At 39.3% G+C, this 20,598-nt stretch overlaps 3 protein-coding genes across 4 annotated transcripts; 2 read left to right on the top strand and 1 right to left on the bottom strand.

Annotated features, from left to right (window-relative positions):
* Window positions 1–112: 112 nt before the first annotated feature.
* rhof (ras homolog family member F) lies at window positions 113–7,816 on the top strand. 2 transcript variants are annotated; one of them, XM_084935156.1, is made up of 6 exons: window positions 113–1,562; window positions 1,931–5,246; window positions 5,475–5,562; window positions 6,532–6,641; window positions 6,970–7,104; window positions 7,331–7,816. In XM_084935156.1, exons 2-6 carry the CDS (start codon window positions 5,118–5,120, stop codon window positions 7,493–7,495), a joined length of 627 nt encoding a protein of 208 aa, XP_084791282.1. In that variant the 5' UTR covers window positions 113–1,562; window positions 1,931–5,117; the 3' UTR covers window positions 7,496–7,816. The 2 variants fall into 2 exon arrangements, with proteins under 2 accessions (XP_084791282.1, XP_084791281.1); XM_084935155.1 differs by having other exon boundaries at window positions 113–5,246.
* Window positions 7,817–8,904: 1,088 nt separating this feature from the next.
* On the bottom strand, window positions 8,905–17,131 carry tmem120b (transmembrane protein 120B). The gene is made up of 12 exons (XM_084935154.1): window positions 16,956–17,131; window positions 14,266–14,384; window positions 14,032–14,148; window positions 13,890–13,949; window positions 13,692–13,787; window positions 13,511–13,600; window positions 13,328–13,393; window positions 13,184–13,245; window positions 10,807–10,899; window positions 10,468–10,532; window positions 10,214–10,282; window positions 8,905–9,644 (listed from the first exon to the last, which is right to left on the bottom strand). The coding sequence occupies exons 1-12, from the start codon at window positions 17,016–17,018 to the stop codon at window positions 9,528–9,530; spliced, it is 1,017 nt and encodes a 338-aa protein (XP_084791280.1). The 5' UTR covers window positions 17,019–17,131; the 3' UTR covers window positions 8,905–9,527.
* Window positions 17,132–17,345: 214 nt separating this feature from the next.
* On the top strand, window positions 17,346–20,429 carry morn3 (MORN repeat containing 3). Its single transcript, XM_084935150.1, has 6 exons — window positions 17,346–17,511; window positions 18,723–18,890; window positions 18,990–19,147; window positions 19,233–19,392; window positions 19,481–19,665; window positions 19,824–20,429. The coding sequence occupies exons 1-6, from the start codon at window positions 17,436–17,438 to the stop codon at window positions 19,887–19,889; spliced, it is 813 nt and encodes a 270-aa protein (XP_084791276.1). The 5' UTR covers window positions 17,346–17,435; the 3' UTR covers window positions 19,890–20,429.
* Window positions 20,430–20,598: the final 169 nt, after the last annotated feature.

The following is a 20,598-nucleotide window of genomic DNA, read 5'->3' as shown; positions in this document are numbered from 1 at the left end:
GCTCGGGCAATTGGCTGGTTAACAGCGGTAGCTCAACGAGCCAATCAGAGCGCAGCAACAGAGGAGCCGTCTGCTATTAGAGGCACGGCTCAGGAGTCCTTCAACAGAGAGCAGAGAGAGGGGGCTGAGCGCTCTCGGCAGCCATTTTCCTTAAACAGGACTCAATGGCCTATATGGGTTTCCTTTGTTCCAAAGGGATCTTACATTTGATTTCCTCATCTCTCACGGACTATGATAAAACTATGATTCCTCCTTTTAAAGGATTGAGAAGAAGGAAGAGAATGTGCTGGATGCAATTACCCCGTGACATTTTGAGCCTTTTTTCCTCTGCCTTGGAATCCATCTTTGTCTTAACTAGGTCATGGCACACCCATATAACAGTATTTATATTTCTTAAGTGAAAAGAAACCAAAAGTGTTGTGAATAAACAGCTTTATGCTTTTGGAGATGTTTAAAATGATAGAGGTTGGGGTGGGGGAAAAACACAAAGTGACAAAATGTGCAATGGCAGCTTGCTGGCATTGCACTTATGGCCTTGTAGGATATGAGTTGCAATGAGTAAGTTCAAGTCTTTTATCATAATTTATTTTTAAATTTAACAAATTAATGTAAAATGTGAGGCATGCAGTTAATGTTATTAAAAGTATGTCTGTCACTTTTGTCTACTTGAGCTATGTGATCACATAAAAATGCTGCAGCTTTATTGTTTAAAAAATATGTCCACTGGCATGCTGACATTAAAACATACAAGGCTAGAGGTGCAGGGTTTGTAACATCAGTGCTCCTCAGATGACTGAAAGCAGGCCACGGAGACCTAATGGCCGCTTGTTAAATAGTTTGTTGACTGATAATCCATTTGCTCTGATTAACAACGTCTCCCACTTTTCCTCTCACAACAGCAACGCTTTAAACACCCTGGTGTCTCCTGTTGTGTCCTGTACTGCAACTGTGGAGACAGCTTGAATCGACTAGGTTTGTGCTGTCCAAGTAAGAAAGAGCCAAATGTGCAATTGTCGACTTGACCTTACTTCAAGGGCATAATTTAAATTTAGAAAGAAGCCCACTTAGGAAGTCCCCCATCACCACCACCATTTTTAATTATTTAATTTTTTTTCCAGCTTCTACAGCGATTTTTTTTCCTTTTAAAAACACAACCTCAGATTAAAGAGATGGAGGGAAAACTTTCAGGCTGAAAATATTTACCTCAGCAGTTAACAGGCCTAAACGCAGGGGCAGGAGGAATGTTTTCAGCTCCATCTTCGGATCCTCTAATAATGGCATTAATAAGGGGTGGGAATGCGTCTCCTGAAAAGGAAGGAATCCATTAGCACGAAAAGATAGAGCTCTTTTGATAACTTTTTTTTTTGATCAGTGGTAGCTTTGCCTCTCTCAGCCAGCGACTATGCATCTTCAAGCATCATCTGTGTGGGCAATATGCAAAACCATCTCTTCTCTCTCCCTGAAGACAGGATTGCAGTCGATAATAGCCTCTCTTGCTTTTTTTCGACATTTCTAGCTGATCTACACTTCACTTAAAACTGCAAGGATAATGTTTTGGACAGGTAATGGATTTTTGAGCTATTTCACTCAATTTGCCAGCTTTATGTGTCTACATTAAATAGTCTCATAAGAGAGCAGACATCAAAGAAGCAGTTGATACAAAACGACGTCAGCGTAATTGTTAAAAAAGGGAAAAATGAGTAACTGTAACCCACATTTTTAATGATATTGCAAACTTACAGGCAGTATTCAAAACATGTAATCCAAGTGTTAAACGAGCCACAAAAAAAGAATCTTATGGGAAGAAATCTTGTGTTTTTTAAACTGCTTCTTCCCCCTCTCCAAACAGAGACCTTTTTAGTGGTATGTAGGCAACACTTGTTCAGTGGTTTTCTCTGCTGTTCTCTGTCTCAAAATGGCTTCTTTACAGACAAAGGAGAGCACTGTGCCGTGAAAAAGCTGCTGCGCCATAACTGGGTGAGGCTCAGGAGAGCGGCTTTTTTTTTTTTTTTTTTTTTTTTTATCCGAGGGTAATTTCAACTGGAAGTAACCACACTAAGCGCCACTGGGGGGGTGATTTATTTTTTATTTATTTAATCCAAAATGGTGGCTGTTTTTACACGAATATAAAAAGAGAAGAAAAGACGACAACTACGTGTGAGGAAGGAAACTTTCATAAAACCGGCGTAGTCAGGCGGTCGGTTGCTAGGCTGACTCGCGCCGAGAGCTCGAGCGCATTCGTTGGAACCCCCTCCCCCTCCTACACACCGTTGCCATATAAGGTCATGAAGAATCCACTGCAGCGGCAGCTCTGTTGTTTGGTATCTAGGCGAAAATAGCACGCAGCGTGCGCGTGATCTCTCGCTTCAAAGTCCAGCGGATCAACGGCTGCTTTACCAGATTAGACAAACAAGATGTGAACCTCTTTTTTTCGGTGAAGGAGTTAAATATACAGAAGGGGAGGGTCTTTATTCACGTACGTAAAATGGAAGGGGGGCGCGGGGGGGTCTCTAGATACACCTCTTTAGTTAAATGGTGCAGTCTTTCTCTGTGTGTCAGTGTGCGTGTCAGAGGCCTGTTTTTCTTGTTATCAACTGCCGGCCCTAAGCTGCCGGGCGCGCGCATTCAGGTCACAGGGCTTCAATAGCCTCCCCCCTCCCCCTCTCTCTATGTTAAGCTTGTCCTTGCTCACAGCCAGTCCACGGTTACGGCTATGTAGAGGGTTTTATGGATATGTTTAAAACAAACAACAAAAAAGTGAAAATGTGACATTACTTTAGAGATGGATTTGCGATTAAATCGACACCAATTGGGTTACTTATAGGCCTTTTGTTTTTTCTTTTTTCTGTTGTTTAAAAAAAAAAAAAAAGCTTCCCGAGTGGGTTGTACCCGTTCAGCGCTGCCGCTGACAGTCTGGAATATTCCATACAGAGAGGACTGGCCTTTTTCCCCTGCAGGACAGCTGTCTCTTTCTCTTCGGAGTGATAATATTTTGACAATTGTTCTTTCTTTATTAACTGATGAAAATGGGCTGTATGCGTGTGGATATGTAAGGACAATTTAATATCCTTTTAAGCCATATGTTATACTGCCAGTTACACCTTGTAAGTCAATCAAGCACTTTAAAAAAATGTAACTTATTCAACATATTTCTTTTAAAATTTATTGCGCTAAATACTGTACAAAACTGACAGGTACACTGCTGTGTCTATTTTTTATGGCTTTTTGTACTTTCAGCTTTAAATCCTGACGGACTGAATCAAATCAAACATTCCTCGGAGTCGTGTTTTTCATTATTTATGGGCACAGTTGGCTTTTTCAAGGATTTTTCCCCTCTTCCCCGTGCAGAGATTGATTGGTACTGTAAAGGGGGGAAAAAAAGCCAGATTTCTTCTTCTTAGCTCTTAAATATTTGCATGTGTAGTGTATTGCTGTACTATTCCACATAATGATCTGTAACATACTCTCATTGCAAGTTTTATTACCTCTTGTCTGTGTGTGTGTGTGTGTGTGCGTGTGTGTTTGTGAGATGATGAAATAAATAGACTATGCATTAATTTTATTGTTTTCTTTTTATGGAAACTAAAAGGAGATTTTGTTGAATTTTTGGGCCCATCCTTAAAACTGTGCCTTAGCTGTGATGACACAATATACTGCATGTTTCACATGCTGTGGGGTGAGATTTCTGGAGGAATTTTGAGTAGAAACACGTTTATTTTGTGCCAATTTATTCACATTTTAAGAATTGAATTTTTGAAATGGAGGAAGGGTGTCAGCCTTTTCTCTTAAAGGGACAGGTTGCGCACATTTTTAGCACTTCCATGATCCAGCTAAACATATCATTAAACACCCCTGGGTTTAATTTGACTTTTTAGTCCACATCAGCATGTTTAAGTGTTTGGCGTTTTGTGATCATATATGGTTGTTCCCTGTGATCTGCTCTCTCCCGACACCCACAGTCACTGATAACCAGTCATCTACACTGCCGAATGAAACACGTTCCCAAACCTGCTTTCTCACACTTTCTGCTGTGTTTGTCTTTTAATATCTAGCCACGTCAGTGTTTAGCTCTAGTTTGTAACACTCACCCTTGTGACAAGAAAATACACCCAAAACACTGGAAAATACAAAAATAAACTTTAAAAAAATCCTCACGCCCTTGAAAAGATTCATCACATTATAAAAAAAGACCAAAAAAACCAAAAAACCCCACATCCATAAACTGCACCCTGGGAAGAGAGAAAATAGTTTGTCCTGATGGTACCATCTGTGATGTCACAGCAGAGAAGCATTACTCACATCCTGCTGAGGACTCAAAACGATCACATGGTACAGAAAACACTTTAATTTTAAAGTAATATACAGTTATTTTGATCTAATCTGGAAGCGCTGGTGCTCAGATGCTCTGTTTTCTGTTTCAGATATATTAAATATTCTACCTGCAAGCTGCTTGCATGCTTCCTTAAGGTTCCAACTGTTATATCTTTCCAGCCTGACAGTGGAAAAGATAACCAAAACAGGCTTTTTACCTGGAAAAAGCTCACATTTAGATGGGTGCACCCAGTGACCCACTCAGTCTCACCAAGACAATGCTTCACACCTCCACAGGCAGGAGTCTAGAAACCTCTGTAGTGACAGCTGTCAGCGTCAACAAAAACCTGCTGATCCTGCATCAGTAGGATCAGCGTGAAAAGTGAGCATTTCTCAGTGTTATCCCTCGCACACACACGCCACACGGTCAGTGGGGGCAGTGCTTCAGACTGAGTACCCACCCAGAAAATGAAATACGCAAACACATTGCGGTAGAGGAAGTAGGAGCAGCCAGACTCAGTCGCTTCACATGTGTAATTCGGCGAGAGAGCGGCATGCTTTCAGTGAACAGGCTCATAATAGGAGAGGAGAGAAGTGGGGGGTCAATTGGAGGCAGACAGTGTGACAGGAACAGGAAGTGGTGAGCAGAGTGAGCTACCTGGTAAAACATGAGGCTTGGCTGTTCCTCACTCTGCCTGACACTCCCTGTAAATCATCTCAACCATTCAAAAAATAGACTCGCTAGGCTGTGTCATGTATTTAAGTTAAATCTGGAGGGAGCACCTGCGTGACACTTTGGAGGCGAGATGACACAAAACGGTGCCGGGAGCGGCACCACGAAAAAGGGAGATGAACTTAAAATTGTAATTGTGGGAGATGGAGGCTGCGGGAAAACATCTCTTCTGATGGTTTATGCCAAAGGTGATTTTCCAGAGGTAAGAAGAGCTCCCGTGTCACTTTTCACTCATCACAGCTTTCTGAATTCATGAACGCAGTTCTGATGTGTGACTGTAACCTGTCACACCCAGCACTGTAAGCTGCCTTTCCAAAGATTAACGAGGCACACCTCTGAAACACTTCAAATCGGTATAAATGAAGGGATATATAAACATGACACTGTCTCTTAAAGTTGGAAATCTTTCTTTTTTGTGTGTCAAAAACAGAAGTATGCACCTTCAGTGTTTGAAAAATACACCACGACTATCACTCTCGGAGGAAAAGAGATAAAGCTCAACCTGTATGACACAGCCGGTAAGATCAACGATCATCTCTGTGATTCAGGGTTCTTTTCTTCACTTAAATTTCACATTGTATGAGAAGACATCAGGGTTTATTTTTTAGCTCAGAGACCACATTATTTGTCCTCTGGGTGGAATAAAACAGAAGTATCTAATCTAATGTGATTATCAAGCGAGAGGAAGAGAAACACCCTTTTATTTTTTTGCTTTTTAAGATATTAAAGTTCAACCACACTCCCATCTTGTGAATTCGGTTGTTATCTTCGTGCTCTGAGAAACACTGTAGAAGGAAGTAGTAAAGGTTGACGTTCATGTCAGAGCATCATCATCACGATATTTCAGGAACTGTCTAAAATATAAGTGTACTAAGCAGCTGTTAATATGAGGGTTTTTTTATAGGGTAAATAAACCAAACGAAACACCTACAATCAAGTAAATATCCAAAAACTTGACTGGAAGTAAACCTAGAGTCTCAGATTAGACCCTCAAAACATTTTATGGACTAATTTTATGTATTTTTGCTTCGTCAAACCATTTTAATATATATTAATAACAGTATTTTATATGTTTTGAAACAGAGCACGTATGGCCAGCTGTACAGCGTCGACTTGCTAGTACCAAAATTAGATTCGTAAAGTGGGCAGTGTGACTCAAAAGTGACAGTTTTAACACATTTCCATGTTATCTGAAGAGCTTTTTTAAGAAGACATTTCATTGTCAGGAAAAACCACGGCAGTCTGGTCTGTCAGCTTATCTGCTGTAGGGTGCCTTACATCAGCTGCAGAGGAAACTGAAGCCAGGATGTGGTTTCTTATAGCTACCATAAACTTTGTAGCATTTTTATGTTTAGACTGTTGCATTTAAAGCAGAATCTTTGTCCTTGTGTTCCTTTAGACGCACACACAGAGTTTTGTAGCGTATGGGTGTATTCACACTTCTACATTTATCGGCTAACCCATATTTCTTGCCCTTCTCCTTTCAGGACAGGACGACTATGATCGACTGAGGCCACTTTCGTACCAAGAAGCTAATCTGGTTCTAGTCTGCTTTGATGTCACAAACCCAACCAGCTATGAGAACGTCCTGATAAAGGTGATCCTTTTCTATTTTACAATAAGCTTTAACAATGAGCCAAGTTACACATGCAGGCACAGGAATGTTGCCAAATGTTCTCGTTTTTTGTTTAAGATCCAGTTTACGATTAGTCATTAATCGCCTGGTATGTTGGTGCTGGCTTGCATTGTCTCGTATATTATTAACTCTTATGTTGTGCAAGCCTTCATGTGAGCAAGGATTACAATACAGGACCAATCAGTGCTGTAAACAAACAGAGTAATGCCAAATAATTCAAAAATCTAATAGGGGAAATAACAGACATGGACTGTATCACACCGTTAAACTCCCTATTCTGTTTGCCTAGTGGTACCCAGAGGTGAAGCACTTCTGTCGGGACACGCCAGTCATCCTGATTGGCTGCAAGACTGACCTCAGGAAGGACAAAGAGTGTGCCAGGAAGCTGAAGGCTATGAATCTGGCTCATGTCACTTACATGCAAGTAAGAAGCGAACCATGCAGACGTTCACTGATCTCTGTAAACATGTTTTCACTGATGTTACAGGATACAAGAGCATGCACGCTAACCAGAACCCATCACCACATCTAAAAGCTACAGAGTTCCTTCAGATACATGTTTTTTCCTTCTTCCTTTACTGATCGATGTCTTCGCAGCTTTACAGTCTAAAACTTGCTTTGATTTTAGTTCACTTTTTTCTCTCACCCAGGGTGAGGAGACTCGCCAGCACATGAACGCAGAGCTCTACCTCGAGTGCTCGGCGAAGTATCAGGAGAACGTGGAAGACGTTTTCAGAGAGGCAACGAAGAGGGCTTTGGCCTTCAACCGAAAACAGAGGAATAACAAGAGGAAGAAGAAATGTATCATTTTGTGAAAGTTTTTTTTTTTTTTTTAAAAAAAAGGACAAAAAGCCACAAGAACCCTCTTCTTCAGTGAGACAGATTGTGCTCAGTGTCTTGCAGAGATTGAAAGTTGGGGGCCTGCACATGATCCTTCAGTGTTACAAGGAAATGACTGATGACACAACAGGAAAGACAATTTTGCAAGTTGCAACGTGGAGCTTGAAACACCCTCTTTTGGAGGGTTTTACTTTCATATGTTATGTCTGGCATTTTTATGTATTTTCTTCTTCCTGAGGAATTTTGTACTGTCTCTACTTTTGTACTGTTATTTTACCAAAAACATATTTATTGGAGGCACCGAGTTATTGTTTGTATTGTGATGTAGCTTTTACAACCTAAAGGAGTGAAGGAGAAGAAAAAAAAAAAAAAAAAAAAAACCCAACTCATGACTGTTAGGTTGTTTTGTGGCCGTCAGTCTGAAGCACGGCTCTTAGCTTTACTAATAGCGCCCACTAGAGTTGAAAAACCATAACGCGTTAGAGCAGCTGCACAGTTTATTTAGGCTTTTATCACAGGTTGGACTGAAACAATGTAATGAATACAGTGAACACCTGTGAGAACAAGAAAAAAAACGAGTTACTGTTCTTAATCAGGTGCTGATTTAACCATAACGGACACATGAATGAAAAACTCAGGGAGCAAATTGCATTCTTGAAAAATGGCTACGTACAATTTTTCTGTGTTAAAGACAAAGTGTTTTAATCACATCAGATGTGATCAATTTCCCTCAAAAGAAAAAAAAAAGAAAAAAAGTAGTACACAGATACTGAGATTCTCTCCAGGAGCATGATTGCACAAGACATGACACAATCAATGAAACCATTTTCACAATACAAGTGGTGTTGTTTTGTCCCCTCCCCCCATCCCATGAATAAAAAGTAAGGCATCAGAGAAAACTATGTGAAGCAAAGTGAAAGGTCTCACCATAAATTAATTCAAATATTATAGGGTATATGGGTCTGTGGATTGGGATTAGAAAAATAATTGAATACATTAAAAAAAAAAAAAAAAAAAAAAAAATCATAATTCAGTATCAGTCTCACAGTACTGGTGCCAATAGCAGCATTTAATCAAAACATTTCTCCAACATGTAACAAAACGGGAACTCACAGAACAGTAATTTGAACTATCTTCCCCAAAAACCGTGTCGCTAAATGTTATGTGCGTCTTCTTGGGATTAAAAAAAAAAAAAAAAAGTTATGGCTTTTGAAACCGATGCTTTCAAAAAGACAAACAATGTAGCGCTCCCTTTGTAGTCCCATCTCATCTGGAAACAAAACAGTAACAGTAAAGACAGAGCAGCTGCTCTCACTCGAGACAGCAGAGGGATTCTTTTTTTCCCCTCCACCCTTTCAGATAATTCTCAATACTCAAGTATCAGTTTGATTTTTTTTTTTTTTTTTTTTTTTTTAAGCTTTGGACCTACATTTGAGATTTTCAGGACCTAAAGACTAGCAGTAAAAATAATATCACACAACAGGGAGATGAGACAAAAAGAAGGTGGTGAAGTACAGCCTCAAACTGAAAGTGATCAATTTTTTTGGGAGACGTTTTGATCATCATTACTTCACAGAAGTATGAAGCATGTGTGTGACAGACGTTAGGTCTTCAAAGGCAAACTATTTTCTGTTCTGTTAAACGATGCTACCTTCCCTCATTACTTGCATATGATTTGAACAGAGGCTCTCCGCTAAGGTTCATGCACAGACACAAACACCCAAATAAACGCACTCTTTCCACACACACACACACACACACACACTAAAGAGACTAATCTATCAGGTGAACGTCACTTTGTGATGTGCCCATATGAACATCAACACAGTCATACATATGTAAAAACATGTTTGTCAGAAACTTTGGCCGGACGCTGCTGCCCGAGAGAAAACGGTGGCTTCAGCCTCGTCGTCTCTCGACCTGATCACACTCTGTTCAGTCCATCAAGCGATTGTGCGTGTTACTTCAAAATGACTGGCCATTAAAGATGCCTCGCTGAGGTTATTCTCAGTCAGTTTTTTGGACCTTCTCCGGGTTTTTCTGAACTTTTTGGTGGACGACTTTTACCGTGGTGAGAAAGTTTCCCAGGAACAGGACGAGAAATGTTAGAGCCAGCATGAATACCTGAAAGAAGAAAAAAGGGTTACAAGTCATGGCATGTGCAGCTGTGTGCCTTTCAAACAGGACACGAAAATGAAGACGACTGTTCTAAAACGCATCATTTCCTAACACTTGTGTTCGCAGACGGTTCTTGCTGTGATGAGGAAAGTGCAGGCACAGCGTGAGCAAAGTTCAACAGATTGTAGCCGACACTGAACATCGCACCGTTATTAGTGTCAGACTGGGACTTTCCTGCACAACCATCTCTGGGGTTTACAGAGAATGGTCCGAAAACCGAGAATATTCAGTGAGCGGCACTTCTCTAGGTTAAAAAGCCTTCATGTCAGAGATTAGAGGAAATGAGACGGATGATGAGACTCTGATGGTAGGGTCAGAATTTGTAAATATAACTCTGAATACGACCCCAAATGTGGACTTAGCTTATACTGCTACCAAATATACATGAGGAATGTACAAATGAGATCCAAAAGAAGCGTTTCAAACATTTTCCTCTTACATAAAATTATCTTTGAGCTCTGCTTCAACATGTCGGTTTGACATTTAAGCACTTGAACTGCAAATGCGATCCTTACCTGCCACTCCTTACAATCCTCATGGCTTGCCAAGCGGAACAAGGTCACCGAGTTGTACAGCTGCCAAAACTGTGAAAGAAGAGGAGGCATCATCTTTCATGATGTTGCTGCACAGACACATGTTTCTTTTAAAAAACGCCAGGCCATTTTATGCTCTTAATGCCCAGTGAGGATCTTGTGCAGTCCTCCTGAAAAGCGCAATCGAGCAATAGAAGTTTTATATTGGATACAAGTAGAAAAACATGAAAACTTACATGGCCAAAAAATAGAAAAGGCAAAAGAAACGTGAGTCCCCTCCACATCCAAGATTGAAATCCCTCTGCAGAGACAGTAAAACAGTCACTTGTCATGTTTTGTTTTGTTTTTTTGGAGTGCTCTCACTCTGATTTCACTGCTCAACAACTTGACGTTTGAGACGTTTGAGAAAGCAGATCTGTGTCATCGGTGCTCCAGCGTGTTGGGACATCTGTGACCCTGCACGCTGATGTTAACAACTGCCCCCATCTCTCACCTTTACCCCCATTTCCCCCACCCAGACATGATGTTGCAGATGACTCAAACAACTGAAATGGTTATCATCAAAAATAGCTCACCCACTGTGAGGTCCAGCTGATTTCTCTCTCCCAAAGCTCGCAGCCTGTATAAGCAGCCGCTCTGGTAGTAGTACTGAAGGAACTGAACAAAGCCTGGAGGAACAAAAAGATTAAAAATAATTATTCATCACTGCACTTTATAACCACGTTCTTATTGTAGAGCACTGATGGCAACAATAACAATCAACAAACTGCAGGTCTCCATGTGAAGTTTGGCTCAAAAACACAAGTTCTACATTCAGTTGAGTCCGTCAGGCAGACTTTTTTTTTTTTTTAATTATTACGCTTTCAAACATTTGACTGTTACCCAAAACCCTGACCAGAGAGCACCCTCACAGAGTTGACACCTCATGAGTCTGCATATGATATACATAGCAACAAGTGCAACCGCCAGTTGCACTGCTTAACAACTGCTGATGAAGCAGCTACAATCTCATCATTTTCCATCACTGTTAAATAAACTGCTCTTTGTTATAGTCCGGTTAGTTTTTAGGCCTTTCTACAACCTTATTAAATCCAACTATCAACTTTAAATCATCAGTATTATTAAAGCTCTTATTTAAAAAGGTTCTCACCAAGAACCTTTTTACAGACATTTACAGCAAGTTCTGCAAATACAGATCAAGTCTAAGCCCAGACTACAACAAAGATTTAATGAAGCTCTTCACTGACAGCTTTTTATTTTTGTGGGACTCAGCTATGGCTCCATCCAATGAGTTGTACCGTTTAAGAGTAAATATACAGACACATAATACAAAGAGACACGTTTGCAATAGCAGTTGCAGACACGCACTAATAAATCTTAGCTGCCTACAAATGGAAAGGAAAAGTACTCAAATCCAGTTTTTCCAACATCATTGTGAACATGAGATACTGTGATATGACTTTCTAATTACTGTATTTCTTTGTAGTACAAACTTGTAAGTCATCACCTTTAAGTGCTGCCCCATCCTGAAGTCATTCAAAGTTTTAGTTTTATTGGGGGGTTATGTAACAAATTTGGTTTTGCAAGTGACCTGACCTTGCCCTCTTCTGGCACAGTGTGGCATCACACCACAGTGTGACTGCATGTCAGCGTCTGACATGGGAACATTCGAGGGAAAATAGTGATGAAAGCATCTGAAGTTTGTTTTACCCCCTCTGGGTCCTCAACTAGAGCTTTGATTTACAGAATGTGTGTGTGTGTCTCTCTCTCTCCCTCTCTTTTTTTTTTTTCTTTCTTTTTTTTAATTAAAATCCCAGATTTTAGACCTTAAGCTCAAGTGCATCTTCTCTCTCCATGCACAGTTTTATGCAATAATTGGCCAAAAGGCAGAAAATATTATTTTCATCCCTTAAATATCACAAAAGCCAAATAAAATGTGATAGAAGCACCTCCAGTCTGACAATTTGCTTTTTAACATTTTTTTGTTTACTTCCGCAAATAATCAAAATATATTTGTCTCCGTCTCCAGGAAGACACCCGTATTGCCAACTACTGATGCAATTGGTAGTCATTTATTTGGCACTGCGACAGCATGGTGCCTCAAATGTGATGAAGTGTGGCAATGTTTGACAAAACAACAGAAAACCATGTGAAATGCATTATTTGTTATGAGGTTCCTTATAACAAACAGGAAAGGCTTTCATGCTTAAAACCCCTTTTTTAAACTGAGGTTTAAGTCAACCCTAAGTACTTTTAGTACTGTACTTCATCTATACTTTTCAGTGGTGTGCCCAGATTGCTCTGCTGTCATGATGTAACTGAGCTGTTTATGTTGGACTTTGAACTATTAAATCTTGAACTGTTGCTTTTAAAGAAGCGCAGGAAGGGGAGTCGGAAAAACAGAAGAATGCCTGCTGAAGTTCTGAGCAGCAGAATGAGGAAAGGTGAGAGATTTAAGAGACTTTGACTGTGGGATGGTTGTTTCTGCCAGACGAGCTTGTCTGAATATTTCATAAATTACTCAGCTGCTCTGATTTTGCCCACATAACCATCTCTAGAGTTTACAGAAAATGGTCCAAAAACGAGACAACGCCCCATGTGAAAGCTCAAATAACCTCAAACTGGTTTCTTAAAAATCACAAAGAGTTCACTCTACTCAGATTACCTCCAAAGTCATCAGATCTCAGTCTAATAGAGGACCTTTGATTTATTGGAACTGGAGTTTTGCATCACATATGTGCAGCTGACAAATCTGCAGCAACTGTCAATATGGAGCAAATGTTTCGAGGACCATATTGAATCTTACATGTCATGAAGAATTCTGATCTGAACGCAAAAGGGTTCCCAACTTGGTACTAACATCTGTATCTAATAAAGTGGCCAGTGAGTGTAAATAAATAAGCTAATTTAGCACCACTAAGTAAATGAATAAATCTCATGGATTCATCTTACTTTGATAGATGGAGAAGGCAAGAAACTGGCTCCTGAACATCTGATACATAGGTCCTTCTGGCCTGAGGAAAGAAAAGACCAACTCATTCACATTTCCCAAAATAAAAACAACACAATGCTGAATCAACAAAGACAATATCTCACCATGTCAGCATAACACCAGACAAGAAGGTGGAGACATAATGGTGAGACACCCACCACCCTTTGATCCTGAAAAGAAAAAAGGAAGAACTTGAAAATTTTCCCAACTAAAAATCTTCCATAGACAAAGGCTTTAATTTAAAAATAACCCACTAAAGGATAAATCCTCCGATAGTAGCAACACACCTGGAGCCGTTGTTTATGAGGATGCTTTCCCTTATGGTCAATGTGCAGTAGTACCACACCAACAAAAAGTTGAAGATTTCATCAGTGACCCTAAACAAGGCAGAAAACAAATAAATAAGAAGCCAATCCTTAATAAAATAACACCACCAGTCATGCTTCGAGGGGAGGGAGGTTATCTCACCGACAGTTTAGAAAGAAGAGGCAGGTTATTGCTCCGAACATCAGGATTATTGTCATGTAAAGCTTGAACTTCTCATACTCGTCTTTGTAGGCAAATCTGTGTGCATAAACGGAAGAAAGAGATGATAAGAGACTGACATAAAAACCAATCTGAGCCCACAGCGTGAACCTGCTTCTGAGGCTAAAAGGTGACACATACTTTGCCTGGTTGCTGAGAAGGGTTACATTCACGTTGCCCAGGACCAAATTCAAGTATAGTCTGAAAACGAAAAACATGCAAGTTAATGAAATAAAGCTTAGTGATTACAGCAGATCGCTCACTAACAACAAATAGTACTCACCCATTTTTCTTTGGCAAATATGCTTCCATGTCAAAGAAAACATTTTCTTTATCTTTTATTTGTGTTTTGATGTCAGTTATTAGTTTCAGCTCTTTCTCGTCACACGTCTGTGCACACCTGTAAGGAAAGCAGAAGGGCAAAAAGAGAAAAGACGAAGGATAATTTCAGTGCTTATTTTAGTTGTGGGAATCCGTCGACTACTTGCTTGACTACTTTTATAGCAGGTGTACTTACTTGGTTAAACTGTGCCTCAAGTCTTTCAGACATTTCCTCTGTTTACTGATGGCATTGCTGCAAGTTGCTTGAAGACTGGTGAGCTCTTCTAGTTTTTGTCTGTATATTTTGTGAGTTTCCTGTGAATAAATTAAATACATGTCTGGTTAGAAACATCTGCTGACGTGCAGAAATAAGGATTAAGCACAACCAGCTAGGACTTAAAGATAAATACAGCCACAACTGAATCAAAATACAAATACAAAGAAAAGCCAGTGGGTGTTTACAGATTAACTTCAACTGAAATTTGTCATATTCCCTTGAAAACCTTGTTTGATAGAATAAAAATGCATTATTATCCCACACAAGTCTTTGCCAAGCTTTAAAAAACAAACAAAACAACAAGAGGAAAGTTTTGGCTCATAGTCTCTTTCAGCAGTAGTGGAAAAACTGTCCAACCTTTCTGTATGAAGACAAACCGCAAATTCCACACGATTTTTTAGTAAAATAAATACTCAGGTTTACTTGCGTTCGTAGCTACACTGTCATCACTTTGTCCCCATCAAAAAGCATGAAGCATCTGATATATATACACACACACACATTTTTCAATTACAGCTACTGCGTCTGTCTTTTACCTGACAGCTTCAATAACAATTATAAATTAATTAAAAGTAAATTATATCATTTGGAAATACGAACTGCAGTTCAAACAATTAGTAGACTCCAAAATGTAAATAGAAATGTCCTGGCTAAACACTGAAAACTGATGACACACCCATATATAGTCATGTTTCTAAGTTTAAGTTCTTTTATCATTAATTACATACCCATTTTTATTAATCCTATTTATTTATTTATTCTGTTCATTTATTGTCATTTTAATCCCAAGAGAAAGTACAATGAAAGTTTGCCTATGTATAATGACAATAAAAGTTCATTCATCCATTCATGCTGAGAGTGACTCACTATCCTCTGAATCTTTGAGCCTTTAATACTCTGTTCTTCAGTGAAACAGTCCCCGTAAGCAGATCCTATTGTCATACATGTAAACTACATGTAAGTTTGCTAATCAGGGGTCAGATTCCTATCCCCCTTAGAGCCAGTTCAACCCCCTTTGTTGTACCTCCATCACTCACAAGTCCTTAATCTAATCACCCAAAAGTTATCTTCCTCAAGGTTGAGCTTACACCTTTGTCTTTGTTTATCACCTACATGCGAACTATACCCCACCCACATGATTTGCCAGTACTTCTGAATCAGCACACCTTTCCTGCCCCATTCTTTTACTCATTAAGCACACCATCACAAAAGCAGGACTGATCGCTTCAGCAGAGCACAGTAATTGTTTAATACTTGTCCTCATGAGTGTCCTTATGATGAAATAATTCAAAGTTAGCGACACTACAAAAAGTAGGGAGAACTCCCCAGCAATTAATAGGTAAAAGAAAGCAATCTACATGCAGTTCTCATTTGTTGTGTTTCTGCATTCTTTGTTTTATCACATGATCATTTCCTGACATCAGTTATGATGAGGTGCACATGGCCTGTTAAAAGAACGGGTTATACCAGTCAGCCAGTACTGAGCACATGATCCAAGTACACGTCCATTCAAACTGACATGAAAACGATGCAAAAATCTGTTTTAAATCCTTCTATGGGTCTGGCACCAGTCTCTCTCTCAGAGATCACATAATCATCATATACAGATAAACAGATAACTCAGATGCTATGCAGCTGGCCTCCTGGTCCCAAGATCTATACACACAGGAGGAATCAGCTTTTAGCCATCGTGGCCCCAGTGTCTGAAGGTGAATGACTCCACCTCAGTGGACACTTCAAAAACCCCCAACAACAACAACAAAAAACACCCTTGACTTATGTTTTTTAATTGAAGTGGGCTCAATATTTCTGTACGTGTTAAAGCTTTACGACATTTTTCTTTTATCGTTTCAAAATTTGTTTACACATTTGTTTATAGTTGTAAAAGTTTAGTTAAAATATGTGTTTTAACATTCTCTACAGAACTGCAGCTGTTTGAAAGATGTAAATAAAGCTGAAATATAAAAGCTATAATATGAACGGGAGGCGGTTTCTGCTCAGTTTCAGAACCACGTGTGCACAAACTGTGAGGTGTCTCAGAATCAGAGATTTTAGGTGAACAATACAGTTTCTTATCTTCATGTTGTTCAAAGTTAGCAAACTATGGCTAACGTGAGCTAGCGTGTCAACTTCACGATGGCTGCTGATGTCCCCAAGGACTCCTAAATAAATCACCCAAGCCAAAGACCCAGAACCTAATTTGTGAAGCCACTTTAACCTCTACCTCAACTTCGGTGGCAATGATTTAACATTAGTCAATAGCACAACAATGCAGTGTGCGGTTAGCTAAGTTACTGTATCTGCTTATTAGCAGCAAAGCACCTTAGCCCTAAGAAGACTATTGCTAATGTTAGCGGCTACAACACAGCGATGTTACAGTAAAGTCAGAAAAAATATAAAACGCACGGCAAATATATTGCATCCCTCGGATACTGCTGCCAACAGCGCACTTATTGGCTCGATGCTCGGTTTACGGATGACCTGAGAATGAATGGCGAATAGGAAAGAGCTAGACAAATTGCTACAGAACCCTGCATGTCCTCGACGGCACGCTACTCCTACCAACCTAGCACAAATGATACTATACTCGTTTAAGAGTTTTCAGTCACCTGTAATTGTTGATATTCCTCATCAATTTCCTCCCACTCCGCCTGAAACCTCGGCTTGGACATTGCAGTGTTGTAGCTTATTCAGCGAAGAAGACTCGTTCACAAGGCTTTTCACCCACGGGCTGCTCCTGCTCCGGCCACTCAGGCGAGTTTTAACTGTCCTGTGCGGAGCATGCGCACTTCGTAAACCGCCGTCATGACCAAACGCTGTGGTTTAACCACGGTTGAAGCAATCAAGCAGTAAATAAAAAAAACTAACGGAAGACAAATAAAACATGACTTGTGGATTAAAAATGACATCCAAACATGTTAAACTCGAATTTTTAAATGGTCTCCCAATTACATTTATAAGTCACCAATAACTGTACACATTGCTGTTGCTAGGATACAGCATACAAACTTGCTCGCCTGCTGCTGCTGGTCAGCAGGGAAGCTGTGTACGGCTAGTCGTGTAACATGTTTTCTTGATTTCTTCGGTAAATGAATGGCTTTTGTTTGGCTAAGTTTGCAAGCGGATTCAGTTTCAGTAAGTTATCCGCTTGGAAACTCCGCGAAGGTACAACTACTTTGCTATTTTGCTTTTCCACGTTTCTATTTTACTTGTAATGCTAACTAAGCTGGAGAGCTTAACTAGTTTCCTCAGATTACCTTGTGGCTACTTTTCATATTCTGAATTAGAAAATACAGTTTTGATATACAATTAGACATCATGGAAAAGTGTCGCGAGTGTGTTTAAAATACTGTCAATTCCTAATTAAAACCTCAAAGAAGGGCAGTGTTTTTGTTGTTGTTGTTGTATGAATTTGGTGATATGTACTGCTTAATGGGTATGGAAGCCTGTTTGTGCCACCAACAAAACTTTTTTTTTTTTTTGACATCTATCAAGTCAAAAATATGGAAGCCCGTTTCCGCCACTAAATAAAAACAAAAAAGCTAGTATCCATAACTCGAAATTTCGAGTTATTTTCTCAAAATTTCGATTTATTAACTCGAAATTTCGAGTTACTTTTCTCAAAATTTCGAGTTAGCTCTGCCAATCAAAAATATATGTGAATGAGGTCGCTTTCTTGTTACCCGGAAGCATATGGCGCAGAGGAACGCGCACTCAAAAACGGATCCCAACAAATTGGCGCTTTTGCGAGTACGTTTGCTGATAGTAACACCATGTGATTCAGCTAATAACACAGGGATTTCATCATTTGTGAAGCCAGGCTGAAAACACTCAGCAATCTGTGCATTCACGACTGGATGTAATACCGGTAGCTTAGCTGTAGCATTTGTAGCTGAGGGCTTCAGCTTCCGGGTAACAAGGAAATGACGTCATTCACGTAGATTACTGATTGGCAGCGCTAACTCGAAATTTCGAGTTACTTTTCTCAAAATTTTGAGTTAATAAATAGAAATTTCGAGTTAATATGTCGAAATTTCGAGAAAGTAACTCGAAATTTTGAGAAAATAACTCGGAATTTCGAGAAAATAACTCGAAATTTTGAGTTATGGATCCTTTTTTTTTTTTTTAGTGGCGGAAACGGGCTTCCATACAAATGTATGTTAGATATCTCAAAAAAATTAAATATCAATTTACTAACTCAAACATGACAAAATAATTTTAAAGTTTGAGTTATTAAGTCAGATTTTGAGACAATAACTTTAAATTTTGACTTATGGATGGCAAAAAATAAAAATAAAAATATTTGTTTTCATTTTCAGTGGCAGAAAGACAGCAAACATGTATTTGTTTTTTAAATTTCATTCTAATGCTTACAGGTTTCATCAAGCTACAACTAGCAATGCCATTTCTCAAAAGACCTCCAACTAGTCCCCTATTGTCAACACTGCTGGATATTAAATCACAGAAATGTGGACTGCGGCACACAGTTTTCTCAGCCAGTGGAAACGAATACACCGGGGAGTGGCAGAACAATAAGAAGCATGGTGAGATATAGTTTGTCATCAGCTTCCACTCAACTCCTGAGAGGTTCGAAGTATAGTGCAGCTGTCATGTTTGCTTGTTTGTTTATTTATTTTTATAAGGCAAGGGACATCAGGTTTGGAAGAAGTCTGGTGCCATTTATAATGGAGAGTGGAAATTCGGAAAACGTGACGGGTATGGTACCTACAGCATTTTACTCCCAGAATCAAAGAAGTATGTGAAGAAGTACTGTGGTGAATGGACAGATGGAAAGAAGCATGTATGTATCTGCCATAATGTTTCACATGCACACTACAAGACATATCGGTATGTATGGTCAGTGATGTACTTGTCCGGCTTCTCAGGGGTACGGCACATACTTTTACAAAAACTCATCAGTGTACGAGGGGGAGTGGAGCGAGGACCAACGGAGTGGCTGGGGAAAGATGTACTATGCAAATGGAGACATCTATGAGGGCAAGTGGCTGAAGGATAAGAATCATGGAGAAGGAATCTTTATATTTTGTAAGAGAAAATTTTCTATACATACATGTGAATCAAAACTAGATTATAATTTAGATGTTATAATGCGACTTTCACATTTTTGTTTAAGCAAATGGAAACAGGTATGAAGGTAGCTGGCGAGAGGGGAAGAAGGATGGTCGTGGAAAGTTCTACTACTGTGACAAAGGCCAGCTTTATGAAGGCCTTTGGGTGGATGGAGTGCCAAAATGTGGGACCCTGTCTGATTTTGGGAGAGATGGAGCACCAATGCCTGCAAAATATCCAATTCCAAAGGTACAGCGTTGCTTCTGACTGTTACAGCCATGGATCAAAATTAAATTACACGACTAATTACATTACACTGCTTACATGACATAATCATATAAGCACTGACAACAAAGCCCTGTTCCATTTGTACTACTGTGCATGAAAGCATGCACTTCTACTTTCAGGTACACCTGATCGATACACAGCTGGTTTTAAGGGAAGCCGAATCAGCTTACCTTGGCCTGTTCTGATAAACAACAAGAGGATCAAGAGCAAGTTTCCACTTCACCGCATGCTTGCTGATAAAGAATGAAAAAAAAAAGAAGCATAATGGGTTCTCAGCATGTATCCATTTTGTCACACAGATTATTTGTCCTTGTCAGAGGGGCAAAATCCTTTAATCATCCATTAATGTGACAAATTTATCTGTTGCCAATGCCAATTAAAAGTGTTTAGATAATAGATCATAAAGGAAAAGAATGCCTCATCAGAATATATATATATCTATATATCTATATATCTATATATATATAGATATATATATATATATATATATCTTAAGATTGAAAACATTATATTGGATGACTTCATAAAAATATGAGCACACAACTGAAAGAGATTGTCATATGATAAATTCAGTATTACACATCCATCTGTTTGTCATATGGTGTCTGATCACACATTAGCCTTGAGTGTGTAAATCCTTGTGAACTTGTAACTGACACACAAGCAGCTTTGTTCTGTTTATAGTTTGTATAGTTGTCCTAAGAATAAAACACTAGTCCTAACAACCAGTCTGTAAGAGGATGATATTTTGCTATGTTTACCACATCTAAACCTTGAAAAATACTACTGCTTCTCAAAGAAATACAAAAAGATAAAATTTCATATTATTCTATATTATTCACACACACAGTGATATATTTCACTACATTTCTTTTTTTCTTAATTTTGGTGATT

Source organism: Perissodus microlepis, chromosome 7 (assembly GCF_051167445.1).
Source record: "Perissodus microlepis isolate ML-2025 ecotype Zambia chromosome 7, ASM5116744v1, whole genome shotgun sequence".
NCBI classification, from domain to species: Eukaryota; Metazoa; Chordata; class Actinopteri; order Cichliformes; family Cichlidae; genus Perissodus; species Perissodus microlepis.
This window is presented reverse-complemented; position numbering and strand designations above follow the sequence as displayed.